The sequence below is a fragment of the Lampetra planeri genome, unplaced genomic scaffold (assembly GCF_965212315.1).
Source record: "Lampetra planeri unplaced genomic scaffold, kcLamPlan1.2.h2 scaffold_253, whole genome shotgun sequence".
Lineage (NCBI taxonomy): Eukaryota > Metazoa > Chordata > Hyperoartia > Petromyzontiformes > Petromyzontidae > Lampetra > Lampetra planeri.
In genome coordinates, this window is record NW_027615081.1 from 67,501 (window position 1) to 82,500 (window position 15,000).

Here is a 15,000-nt window from a genome sequence, read left to right on the forward strand (position 1 = left end):
GTCACTGTGTGTGTGTGTGTCACTGTGTGTGTGTCACTGTGTGTGTGTCACTGTGTGTGTGTGTCACTGTGTGTGTGTCACTGTGTGTGTGTCACTGTGTGTGTCACTGTGTGTGTGTCGCTGTGTGTGTGTGTCACTGTGTGTGTGTGTGTGTCACTGTGTGTGTGTCACTGTGTGTGTGTGTGTGTCACTGTGTGTGTGTGTGTCACTGTGTGTGTGTCACTGTGTGTGTCACTGTGTGTGTGTCACTGTGTGTGTCACTGTGTGTGTGTCACTGTGTGTGTGACTGTGTGTGTCACTGTGTGTGTGTCACTGTGTGTGTGTGTGTGTCACTGTGTGTGTGTCACTGTGTGTGTGTGTCACTGTGTGTGTGTCACTGTGTGTGTGTGTCACTGTGTGTGTGTCACTGTGTGTGTGTCACTGTGTGTGTGTCACTGTGTGTGTGTCACTGTGTGTGTGTGTCACTGTGTGTGTGTGTCACTGTGTGTGTGTGTCACTGTGTGTGTGTGTGTGTCACTGTGTGTGTCACTGTGTGTGTGTGTGTCACTGTGTGTGTGTGTCACTGTGTGTGTGTGTCACTGTGTGTGTGTGTCACTGTGTGTGTGTGTGTGTCACTGTGTGTGTCACTGTGTGTGTGTGTGTCACTGTGTGTGTGTGTCACTGTGTGTGTGTGTCACTGTGTGTGTGTGTCACTGTGTGTGTGTGTCACTGTGTGTGTGTGTGTGTCACTGTGTGTGTCACTGTGTGTGTGTGTCACTGTGTGTGTGTGTGTGTGTCACTGTGTGTGTGTGTCACTGTGTGTGTGTGTCACTGTGTGTGTGTCACTGTGTGTGTGTGTCACTGTGTGTGTGTGTCACTGTGTGTGTGTGTCACTGTGTGTGTGTGTGTGTCACTGTGTGTGTCACTGTGTGTGTGTGTGTCACTGTGTGTGTGTGTCACTGTGTGTGTGTGTCACTGTGTGTGTGTGTCACTGTGTGTGTGTGTGTGTCACTGTGTGTGTCACTGTGTGTGTGTGTCACTGTGTGTGTGTGTGTGTGTCACTGTGTGTGTGTGTCACTGTGTGTGTGTGTCACTGTGTGTGTGTGTGTGTGTCACTGTGTGTGTGTGTCACTGTGTGTGTGTCACTGTGTGTGTGTGTGTGTCACTGTGTGTGTGTGTGTGTCACTGTGTGTGTGTGTCACTGTGTGTGTGTCACTGTGTGTGTCACTGTGTGTGTGTGTCACTGTGTGTGTGTGTGTCACTGTGTGTGTGTCACTGTGTGTGTGTCACTGTGTGTGTGTGTCACTGTGTGTGTGTCACTGTGTGTGTGTCACTGTGTGTGTCACTGTGTGTGTGTCACTGTGTGTGTGTGTCACTGTGTGTGTGTGTGTGTCACTGTGTGTGTGTCACTGTGTGTGTGTGTGTGTCACTGTGTGTGTGTGTGTCACTGTGTGTGTGTCACTGTGTGTGTCACTGTGTGTGTGTCACTGTGTGTGTCACTGTGTGTGTGTCACTGTGTGTGTGACTGTGTGTGTCACTGTGTGTGTGTCACTGTGTGTGTGTGTGTGTCACTGTGTGTGTGTCACTGTGTGTGTGTGTCACTGTGTGTGTGTCACTGTGTGTGTGTGTCACTGTGTGTGTGTCACTGTGTGTGTGTCACTGTGTGTGTGTCACTGTGTGTGTGTGTCACTGTGTGTGTGTGTCACTGTGTGTGTGTGTCACTGTGTGTGTGTGTGTGTCACTGTGTGTGTCACTGTGTGTGTGTGTGTCACTGTGTGTGTGTGTCACTGTGTGTGTGTGTCACTGTGTGTGTGTGTCACTGTGTGTGTGTGTGTGTCACTGTGTGTGTCACTGTGTGTGTGTGTGTCACTGTGTGTGTGTGTCACTGTGTGTGTGTGTCACTGTGTGTGTGTGTCACTGTGTGTGTGTGTGTGTCACTGTGTGTGTCACTGTGTGTGTGTGTCACTGTGTGTGTGTGTGTGTGTCACTGTGTGTGTGTGTCACTGTGTGTGTGTGTCACTGTGTGTGTGTCACTGTGTGTGTGTGTCACTGTGTGTGTGTGTCACTGTGTGTGTGTGTCACTGTGTGTGTGTGTGTGTCACTGTGTGTGTCACTGTGTGTGTGTGTGTCACTGTGTGTGTGTGTCACTGTGTGTGTGTGTGTGTGTCACTGTGTGTGTGTGTCACTGTGTGTGTGTGTCACTGTGTGTGTGTCACTGTGTGTGTGTGTCACTGTGTGTGTGTGTCACTGTGTGTGTGTGTCACTGTGTGTGTGTGTGTGTCACTGTGTGTGTCACTGTGTGTGTGTGTGTCACTGTGTGTGTGTGTCACTGTGTGTGTGTGTCACTGTGTGTGTGTGTCACTGTGTGTGTGTGTGTGTCACTGTGTGTGTCACTGTGTGTGTGTGTCACTGTGTGTGTGTGTGTGTGTCACTGTGTGTGTGTGTCACTGTGTGTGTGTGTCACTGTGTGTGTGTGTGTGTGTCACTGTGTGTGTGTGTCACTCTGTGTGTGTCACTGTGTGTGTGTGTGTGTCACTGTGTGTGTGTCACTGTGTGTGTGTGTGTGTCACTGTGTGTGTGTGTCACTGTGTGTGTGTCACTGTGTGTGTGTCACTGTGTGTGTGTGTGTGTCACTGTGTGTGTGTCACTGTGTGTGTGTCACTGTGTGTGTGTGTCACTGTGTGTGTGTGTGTGTCACTGTGTGTGTGTCACTGTGTGTGTGTGTGTGTCACTGTGTGTGTGTGTGTCACTGTGTGTGTGTCACTGTGTGTGTGTCACTGTGTGTGTGTCACTGTGTGTGTGTCACTGTGTGTGTGTCACTGTGTGTGTGTCACTGTGTGTGTGTGTGTCACTGTGTGTGTGTGTCACTGTGTGTGTGTGTCACTGTGTGTGTGTGTCACTGTGTGTGTGTGTCACTGTGTGTGTGTCACTGTGTGTGTGTCACTGTGTGTGTCACTGTGTGTGTGTCACTGTGTGTGTGTGTGTGTCACTGTGTGTGTGTGTGTGTCACTGTGTGTGTGTCACTGTGTGTGTGTCACTGTGTGTGTGTGTGTGTCACTGTGTGTGTGTCACTGTGTGTGTGTGTGTGTCACTGTGTGTGTGTGTGTCACTGTGTGTGTGTCACTGTGTGTGTGTCACTGTGTGTGTGTGTCACTGTGTGTGTGTCACTGTGTGTGTGTCACTGTGTGTGTCACTGTGTGTGTGTCGCTGTGTGTGTGTGTCACTGTGTGTGTGTGTGTGTCACTGTGTGTGTGTCACTGTGTGTGTGTGTGTGTCACTGTGTGTGTGTGTGTCACTGTGTGTGTGTCACTGTGTGTGTCACTGTGTGTGTGTCACTGTGTGTGTCACTGTGTGTGTGTCACTGTGTGTGTGACTGTGTGTGTCACTGTGTGTGTGTCACTGTGTGTGTGTGTGTGTCACTGTGTGTGTGTCACTGTGTGTGTGTGTCACTGTGTGTGTGTCACTGTGTGTGTGTGTCACTGTGTGTGTGTCACTGTGTGTGTGTCACTGTGTGTGTGTCACTGTGTGTGTGTCACTGTGTGTGTGTGTCACTGTGTGTGTGTGTCACTGTGTGTGTGTGTCACTGTGTGTGTGTGTGTGTCACTGTGTGTGTCACTGTGTGTGTGTGTGTCACTGTGTGTGTGTGTCACTGTGTGTGTGTGTCACTGTGTGTGTGTGTCACTGTGTGTGTGTGTGTGTCACTGTGTGTGTCACTGTGTGTGTGTGTGTCACTGTGTGTGTGTGTCACTGTGTGTGTGTGTCACTGTGTGTGTGTGTCACTGTGTGTGTGTGTGTGTCACTGTGTGTGTCACTGTGTGTGTGTGTCACTGTGTGTGTGTGTGTGTGTCACTGTGTGTGTGTGTCACTGTGTGTGTGTGTCACTGTGTGTGTGTCACTGTGTGTGTGTGTCACTGTGTGTGTGTGTCACTGTGTGTGTGTGTCACTGTGTGTGTGTGTGTGTCACTGTGTGTGTCACTGTGTGTGTGTGTGTCACTGTGTGTGTGTGTCACTGTGTGTGTGTGTCACTGTGTGTGTGTGTCACTGTGTGTGTGTGTGTGTCACTGTGTGTGTCACTGTGTGTGTGTGTCACTGTGTGTGTGTGTGTGTGTCACTGTGTGTGTGTGTCACTGTGTGTGTGTGTCACTGTGTGTGTGTGTGTGTGTCACTGTGTGTGTGTGTCACTGTGTGTGTGTCACTGTGTGTGTGTGTGTGTCACTGTGTGTGTGTGTGTGTCACTGTGTGTGTGTGTCACTGTGTGTGTGTCACTGTGTGTGTCACTGTGTGTGTGTGTCACTGTGTGTGTGTGTGTCACTGTGTGTGTGTCACTGTGTGTGTGTCACTGTGTGTGTGTGTCACTGTGTGTGTGTCACTGTGTGTGTGTCACTGTGTGTGTCACTGTGTGTGTGTCACTGTGTGTGTGTGTCACTGTGTGTGTGTGTGTGTCACTGTGTGTGTGTCACTGTGTGTGTGTGTGTGTCACTGTGTGTGTGTGTGTCACTGTGTGTGTGTCACTGTGTGTGTCACTGTGTGTGTGTCACTGTGTGTGTCACTGTGTGTGTGTCACTGTGTGTGTGACTGTGTGTGTCACTGTGTGTGTGTCACTGTGTGTGTGTGTGTGTCACTGTGTGTGTGTCACTGTGTGTGTGTGTCACTGTGTGTGTGTCACTGTGTGTGTGTGTCACTGTGTGTGTGTCACTGTGTGTGTGTCACTGTGTGTGTGTCACTGTGTGTGTGTGTCACTGTGTGTGTGTGTCACTGTGTGTGTGTGTCACTGTGTGTGTGTGTGTGTCACTGTGTGTGTCACTGTGTGTGTGTGTGTCACTGTGTGTGTGTGTCACTGTGTGTGTGTGTCACTGTGTGTGTGTGTCACTGTGTGTGTGTGTGTGTCACTGTGTGTGTCACTGTGTGTGTGTGTGTCACTGTGTGTGTGTGTCACTGTGTGTGTGTGTCACTGTGTGTGTGTGTCACTGTGTGTGTGTGTCACTGTGTGTGTGTGTGTGTCACTGTGTGTGTCACTGTGTGTGTGTGTCACTGTGTGTGTGTGTGTGTGTCACTGTGTGTGTGTGTCACTGTGTGTGTGTGTCACTGTGTGTGTGTGTCACTGTGTGTGTGTGTCACTGTGTGTGTGTGTCACTGTGTGTGTGTGTGTGTCACTGTGTGTGTCACTGTGTGTGTGTGTGTCACTGTGTGTGTGTGTCACTGTGTGTGTGTGTGTGTGTCACTGTGTGTGTGTGTCACTGTGTGTGTGTGTCACTGTGTGTGTGTCACTGTGTGTGTGTGTCACTGTGTGTGTGTGTCACTGTGTGTGTGTGTCACTGTGTGTGTGTGTGTGTCACTGTGTGTGTCACTGTGTGTGTGTGTGTCACTGTGTGTGTGTGTCACTGTGTGTGTGTGTCACTGTGTGTGTGTGTCACTGTGTGTGTGTGTGTGTCACTGTGTGTGTCACTGTGTGTGTGTGTCACTGTGTGTGTGTGTGTGTGTCACTGTGTGTGTGTGTCACTGTGTGTGTGTGTCACTGTGTGTGTGTGTGTGTGTCACTGTGTGTGTGTGTCACTCTGTGTGTGTCACTGTGTGTGTGTGTGTGTCACTGTGTGTGTGTGTGTGTCACTGTGTGTGTGTGTCACTGTGTGTGTGTCACTGTGTGTGTCACTGTGTGTGTGTGTCACTGTGTGTGTGTGTGTCACTGTGTGTGTGTCACTGTGTGTGTGTCACTGTGTGTGTGTGTCACTGTGTGTGTGTCACTGTGTGTGTCACTGTGTGTGTGTCACTGTGTGTGTGTGTCACTGTGTGTGTGTGTGTGTCACTGTGTGTGTGTCACTGTGTGTGTGTGTGTGTCACTGTGTGTGTGTGTGTCACTGTGTGTGTGTCACTGTGTGTGTGTCACTGTGTGTGTCACTGTGTGTGTGTCACTGTGTGTGTCACTGTGTGTGTGACTGTGTGTGTCACTGTGTGTGTGTCACTGTGTGTGTGTGTGTGTCACTGTGTGTGTGTCACTGTGTGTGTGTGTCACTGTGTGTGTGTCACTGTGTGTGTGTGTCACTGTGTGTGTGTCACTGTGTGTGTGTCACTGTGTGTGTGTCACTGTGTGTGTGTGTCACTGTGTGTGTGTGTCACTGTGTGTGTGTGTCACTGTGTGTGTGTGTGTGTCACTGTGTGTGTCACTGTGTGTGTGTGTGTCACTGTGTGTGTGTGTCACTGTGTGTGTGTGTCACTGTGTGTGTGTGTCACTGTGTGTGTGTGTGTGTCACTGTGTGTGTCACTGTGTGTGTGTGTGTCACTGTGTGTGTGTGTCACTGTGTGTGTGTGTCACTGTGTGTGTGTGTCACTGTGTGTGTGTGTGTGTCACTGTGTGTGTCACTGTGTGTGTGTGTCACTGTGTGTGTGTGTGTGTGTCACTGTGTGTGTGTGTCACTGTGTGTGTGTGTCACTGTGTGTGTGTCACTGTGTGTGTGTGTCACTGTGTGTGTTGTCACTGTGTGTGTGTGTCACTGTGTGTGTGTGTCACTGTGTGTGTGTGTGTGTCACTGTGTGTGTCACTGTGTGTGTGTGTGTCACTGTGTGTGTGTGTCACTGTGTGTGTGTGTCACTGTGTGTGTGTGTCACTGTGTGTGTCACTGTGTGTGTGTGTCACTGTGTGTGTGTGTGTGTGTCACTGTGTGTGTGTGTCACTGTGTGTGTGTGTCACTGTGTGTGTGTGTGTGTGTCACTGTGTGTGTGTGTCACTGTGTGTGTGTCACTGTGTGTGTGTGTGTGTCACTGTGTGTGTGTGTGTCACTGTGTGTGTGTGTCACTGTGTGTGTGTCACTGTGTGTGTCACTGTGTGTGTGTGTCACTGTGTGTGTGTGTCACTGTGTGTGTGTGTGTGTCACTGTGTGTGTGTCACTGTGTGTGTGTCACTGTGTGTGTGTCACTGTGTGTGTGTCACTGTGTGTGTGTCACTGTGTGTGTGTGTCACTGTGTGTGTCACTGTGTGTGTGTGTCACTGTGTGTGTCACTGTGTGTGTGTCACTGTGTGTGTCACTGTGTGTGTCACTGTGTGTGTCACTGTGTGTGTGTCACTGTGTGTGTCACTGTGTGTGTCACTGTGTGTGTGTGTGTGTGTGTGTGTCACTGTGTGTGTCACTGTGTGTGTCACTGTGTGTGTCACTGTGTGTGTGTGTGTGTGTGTGTGTCACTGTGTGTGTCACTGTGTGTGTGTGTGTCACTGTGTGTGTGTGTCACTGTGTGTGTGTGTCACTGTGTGTGTGTGTCACTGTGTGTGTGTGTCACTGTGTGTGTCACTGTGTGTGTGTGTCACTGTGTGTGTGTGTGTGTGTCACTGTGTGTGTGTGTCACTGTGTGTGTGTGTCACTGTGTGTGTGTGTGTGTGTCACTGTGTGTGTGTGTCACTGTGTGTGTGTCACTGTGTGTGTGTGTGTGTCACTGTGTGTGTGTGTGTGTCACTGTGTGTGTGTGTCACTGTGTGTGTGTCACTGTGTGTGTCACTGTGTGTGTGTGTCACTGTGTGTGTGTGTCACTGTGTGTGTGTGTGTGTCACTGTGTGTGTGTCACTGTGTGTGTGTCACTGTGTGTGTGTCACTGTGTGTGTGTCACTGTGTGTGTGTCACTGTGTGTGTGTCACTGTGTGTGTGTGTCACTGTGTGTGTCACTGTGTGTGTGTGTGTCACTGTGTGTGTCACTGTGTGTGTGTCACTGTGTGTGTCACTGTGTGTGTCACTGTGTGTGTGTGTGTCACTGTGTGTGTCACTGTGTGTGTGTCACTGTGTGTGTCACTGTGTGTGTCACTGTGTGTGTGTGTGTGTGTGTGTGTCACTGTGTGTGTCACTGTGTGTGTCACTGTGTGTGTGTCACTGTGTGTGTGTCACTGTGTGTGTGTCACTGTGTGTGTGTGTCACTGTGTGTGTGTGTCACTGTGTGTGTGTGTGTGTGTCACTGTGTGTGTGTGTCACTGTGTGTGTGTCACTGTGTGTGTGTGTGTGTCACTGTGTGTGTGTGTGTGTCACTGTGTGTGTGTGTCACTGTGTGTGTGTCACTGTGTGTGTCACTGTGTGTGTGTGTCACTGTGTGTGTGTGTCACTGTGTGTGTGTGTGTGTCACTGTGTGTGTGTCACTGTGTGTGTGTCACTGTGTGTGTGTCACTGTGTGTGTGTCACTGTGTGTGTGTCACTGTGTGTGTGTGTCACTGTGTGTGTCACTGTGTGTGTGTGTGTCACTGTGTGTGTCACTGTGTGTGTGTCACTGTGTGTGTCACTGTGTGTGTCACTGTGTGTGTGTGTGTCACTGTGTGTGTCACTGTGTGTGTGTCACTGTGTGTGTCACTGTGTGTGTCACTGTGTGTGTGTGTGTGTGTGTCACTGTGTGTGTCACTGTGTGTGTCACTGTGTGTGTGTCACTGTGTGTGTGTCACTGTGTGTGTGTCACTGTGTGTGTGTGTCACTGTGTGTGTGTGTCACTGTGTGTGTGTGTCTGCGTGGTCATCTCTCAACGGACGCGCTCTGCAAAGTCCATCGCAGCCACCCACACGCCCATTGTTCAACCCTCACAATACCACCTCACATGGTGAACATCACCTCACATGGTGAACATCACCTCACATGGTGAACATCACCTCACCATGGTGAACATCACCTCACATGGTGAACATCACCTCACATGGTGAACATCACCTCACATGGAGAACATCACCTCACATGGTGAACATCACCTCACATGGTGAACATCACCTCACCAAGGTGAACATCACCTCACATGGTGAACATCACCTACCCAAGGTGAACATCACCATCATCATCAAGATCTCACATCACCATGGTGAACATCACCATCATCATCATCATCATGGTGAACCTCACCTACCATGGTGAACATCACCTCACCATGGTGAACATCACCTCACATGGTGAACATCACCTCACATGGTGAACATCACCTCACCATGGTGAACATCACCTCACATGGTGAACATCACCTCACATGGTGAACATCACCTCACCATGGTGAACATCACCTCACATGGTGAACATCACCTCACCATGGTGAACATCACCTCACCATGGTGAACATCACCTCACATGGTGAACATCACCTCACCATGGTGAACATCACCTCACATGGTGAACATCACCTCACATGGAGAACATCACCTCACATGGTGAACATCACCTCACATGGTGAACATCACCTCACCAAGGTGAACATCACCTCACATGGTGAACATCACCTACCCAAGGTGAACATCACCATCATCATCAAGATCTCACATCACCATGGTGAACATCACCATCATCATCATCATCATGGTGAACCTCACCTACCAAGGTGAACATCACCTCACATGGTGAACATCACCTCACATGGTGAACATCACCTCAACATGGTGAACATCACCTCACCATGGTGAACATCACCTCACATGGTGAACATCACCTCACATGGTGAACATCACCTCACATGGTGAACATCACCTCACCAAGATGAACATCACCTCACATGGTGAACATCACCTCACCATGGTGAACATCACCTCACATGGTGAACATCACCTCACATGGTGAACATCACCTCACATGGTGAACATCACCTCACATGGTGAACATCACCTCACCAAGATGAACATCACCTCACATGGTGAACATCACCTCACATGGTGAACATCACCTCACATGGTGAACATCACCTCACATGGTGAACATCACCTCACATGGTGAACATCACCTCACATGGTGAACATCACCTCACATGGTGAACATCACCTCACCATGGTGAACATCACCTCACATGGTGAACATCACCTCACATGGTGAACATCACCTCACCATGGTGAACATCACCTCACATGGTGAACATCACCTCACCAAGGTGAACATCACCTCACCAAGGTGAACATCACCTCACATGGTGAACATCACCTCACCAAGGTGAACATCACCTCACCATGGTGAACATCACCTCACCATGGTGAACATCACCTCACATGGTGAACATCACCTCACCAAGGTGAACATCACCTCACCATGGTGAACATCACCTCACATGGTGAACATCACCTCACCATGGTGAACATCACCTCACATGGTGAACATCACCTCACCATGGTGAACATCACCTCACCAAGGTGAACATCACCTCACATGGTGAACATCACCTCACCATGGAGAACATCACCTCACATGGTGAACATCACCTCACCATGGTGAACATCACCTCACCAAGGTGAACATCACCTCACCATGGTGAACATCACCTCACCATGGAGAACATCACCTCACCATGGAGAACATCACCTCACATGGTGAACATCACCTCACCAAGGTGAACATCACCTCACCATGGTGAACATCACCTCACCATGGAGAACATCACCTCACATGGTGAACATCACCTCACATGGTGAACATCACCTCACCATGGTGAACATCACCTCACATGGTGAACATCACCTCACCATGGTGAACATCACCTCACCAAGGTGAACATCACCTCACATGGTGAACATCACCTCACCATGGTGAACATCACCTCACATGGTGAACATCACCTCACATGGAGAACATCACCTCACATGGTGAACATCACCTCACATGGTGAACATCACCTCACCAAGGTGAACATCACCTCACATGGTGAACATCACCTACCCAAGGTGAACATCACCATCATCATCAAGATCTCACATCACCATGGTGAACATCACCATCATCATCATCATCATGGTGAACCTCACCTACCATGGTGAACATCACCTCACCATGGTGAACATCACCTCACATGGTGAACATCACCTCACATGGTGAACATCACCTCACATGGTGAACATCACCTCACATGGTGAACATCACCTCACCAAGATGAACATCACCTCACATGGTGAACATCACCTCACATGGTGAACATCACCTCACCATGGTGAACATCACCTCACCATGGTGAACATCACCTCACATGGTGAACATCACCTCACCATGGTGAACATCACCTCACATGGTGAACATCACCTCACATGGTGAACATCACCTCACATGGTGAACATCACCTCACATGGTGAACATCACCTCACATGGTGAACATCACCTCACATGGTGAACATCACCTCACATGGTGAACATCACCTCACATGGTGAACATCACCTCACATGGTGAACATCACCTCACCATGGTGAACATCACCTCACATGGTGAACATCACCTCACATGGTGAACATCACCTCAACATGGTGAACATCACCTCACCATGGTGAACATCACCTCACATGGTGAACATCACCTCACATGGTGAACATCACCTCACATGGTGAACATCACCTCACCAAGATGAACATCACCTCACATGGTGAACATCACCTCACCATGGTGAACATCACCTCACATGGTGAACATCACCTCACATGGTGAACATCACCTCACATGGTGAACATCACCTCACATGGTGAACATCACCTCACCAAGATGAACATCACCTCACATGGTGAACATCACCTCACCATGGTGAACATCACCTCACATGGTGAACATCACCTCACATGGTGAACATCACCTCACATGGTGAACATCACCTCACATGGTGAACATCACCTCACATGGTGAACATCACCTCACATGGTGAACATCACCTCACATGGTGAACATCACCTCACATGGTGAACATCACCTCACCATGGTGAACATCACCTCACATGGTGAACATCACCTCACCAAGGTGAACATCACCTCACATGGTGAACATCACCTCACCAAGGTGAACATCACCTCACCATGGTGAACATCACCTCACCATGGTGAACATCACCTCACCATGGTGAACATCACCTCACATGGTGAACATCACCTCACCAAGGTGAACATCACCTCACCATGGTGAACATCACCTCACCAAGGTGAACATCACCTCACATGGTGAACATCACCTCACATGGTGAACATCACCTCACATGGTGAACATCACCTCACCATGGTGAACATCACCTCACATGGTGAACATCGCCTCACATGGTGAACATCACCTCACATGGTGAACATCACCTCACCAAGGTGAACATCACCTCACCATGGTGAACATCACTTACCATGGTGAACATCACCTCACATGGTGAACATCACTTACCATGGTGAACATCACCTCACATGGTGAACATCACCTCACATGGTGAACATCACCTCACATGGTGAACATCACCTCACCAAGGTGAACATCACCTCACATGGTGAACATCACCTCACATGGTGAACATCACCTCACATGGTGAACATCACCTCACCAAGGTGAACATCACCTCACATGGTGAACATCACCTCACAAGGTGAACATCACCTCACCAAGGTGAACATCACCTCACCAAGGTGAACATCACCTCACATGGTGAACATCACCTCACATGGTGAACATCACCTCACCAAGGTGAACATCACCTCACATGGTGAACATCACCTCACATGGTGAACATCACCTCACCATGGTGAACATCACCTCACCAAGGTGAACATCACCTCACCAAGGTGAACATCACCTCACATGGTGAACATCACCTCACCAAGGTGAACATCACCTCACATGGTGAACATCACCTCACATGGTGAACATCACTTACCATGGTGAACATCACCTCACATGGTGAACATCACCTCACCATGGTGAACATCACCTCACATGGTGAACATCACCTCACATGGTGAACATCACCTCACATGGTGAACATCACCTCACATGGTGAACATCACCTCACCAAGGTGAACATCACCTCACATGGTGAACATCACCTCACATGGTGAACATCACCTCACATGGTGAACATCACCTCACATGGTGAACATCACCTCACCAAGGTGAACATCACCTCACATGGTGAACATCACCTCACATGGTGAACATCACCTCACATGGTGAACATCACCTCACATGGTGAACATCACCTCACCAAGATGAACATCACCTCACATGGTGAACATCACCTCACCATGGTGAACATCACCTCACATGGTGAACATCACCTCACCATGGTGAACATCACCTCACATGGTGAACATCACCTCACATGGTGAACATCACCTCACATGGTGAACATCACCTCACATGGTGAACATCACCTCACATGGTGAACATCACCTCACATGGTGAACATCACCTCACATGGTGAACATCACCTCACATGGTGAACATCACCTCACCATGGTGAACATCACCTCACATGGTGAACATCACCTCACATGGTGAACATCACCTCACCAAGGTGAACATCACCTCACCAAGGTGAACATCACCTCACATGGTGAACATCACCTCACCAAGGTGAACATCACCTCACCAAGGTGAACATCACCTCACATGGTGAACATCACCTCACCAAGGTGAACATCACCTCACCATGGTGAACATCACCTCACCATGGTGAACATCACCTCACATGGTGAACATCACCTCACCAAGGTGAACATCACCTCACATGGTGAACATCACCTCACATGGTGAACATCACCTCACCAAGGTGAACATCACCTCACCATGGTGAACATCACCTCACCATGGTGAACATCACCTCACATGGTGAACATCACCTCACATGGTGAACATCACCTCACATGGTGAACATCTCATCACCATCATCATGGTGAACATCACCATCATCATCATCATGGTGAACATCATCTCCCCATGGTGAACATCACCATCATCATCATGGTGAACATCACCTCACCATGGTGAACATCACCATCATCATCATCATGGTGAACCTCACCTACCATGGTGAACATCATCTCCCCATGGTGAACAACATCATCATCGTCATCATGGTGAACCTCACCTACCATGGTGAACATCATCTCCCCATGGTGAACAACATCATCATCGTCATCATGGTGAACCTCACCTACCATGGTGAACATCATCTCCCCATGGTGAACAACATCATCATCGTCATCATGGTGAACCTCACCTACCATGGTGAACATCATCTCCCCATGGTGAACAACATCATCATCGTCATCATGGTGAACCTCACCTACCATGGTGAACATCATCTCCCCATGGTGAACAACATCATCATCGTCATCATGGTGAACCTCACCTACCATGGTGAACATCATCTCCCCATGGTGAACAACATCACCATCATCATCATGGTGAACCTCACCTACCATGGTGAACATCATCTCCCCATGGTGAACAACATCACCATCGTCATCATGGTGAACCTCACCTACCATGGTGAACATCATCTCCCCATGGTGAACATCATCACCATCATCATCATGGTGAACATCACCATCATCATCGTCATGGAGATCTCACCTCGATGTTGCCGCTGACATCCGACTTGATCGGCATGAACACCGTGGAGCCCAGGCAGTCTGAGGGTACACACAGTGACACACACACAGTGACACACACACACACAGTGACACACACACAGTGACACACACACACACACAGTGACACACACACACACACACACACAGTGACACACACACAGTGACACACACACACACACAGTGACACACACACACATACACACACAGTGACACACACACAGTGACACACACACAGTGACACACACACAGTGACACACACACACACAGTGACACACACAGTGACACACATACACAGTGACACACACACACACAGTGACACACACACAGTGACACACACACAGTGACACACACACAGTGACACACACACACAGTGACACACACACAGTGACACACACACAGTGACACACACACAGTGACACACACACAGTGACACACACACACAGTGACACACACACAGTGACACACACACACACACAGTGACACACACACAGTGACACACACACACACACAGTGACACACACACAGTGACACACACACAGTGACACACACACACACAGTGACACACACACAGTGACACACACACAGTGACACACACACAGTGACACACACACACACAGTGACACACACAGTGACACACACACAGTGACACACACACATACACACACATACACACAGTGACACACACACAGTGACACACACACACACACAGTGACACAC

At 49.2% G+C, this 15,000-nt stretch overlaps 1 protein-coding gene across 1 annotated transcript in view; it reads right to left on the reverse strand.

The window, feature by feature from the left end:
- Window positions 1-15,000, reverse strand: part of GLTP (glycolipid transfer protein) — a 34,257-nt gene that overhangs the window by 8,840 nt on the left and 10,417 nt on the right. Inside the window, exon 3 of the mRNA XM_078623440.1 lies at window positions 14,264-14,322. Coding sequence (XP_078479566.1) covers window positions 14,264-14,322 — 59 coding nt within the window. The remainder of the gene's footprint in view (window positions 1-14,263; window positions 14,323-15,000) is intronic.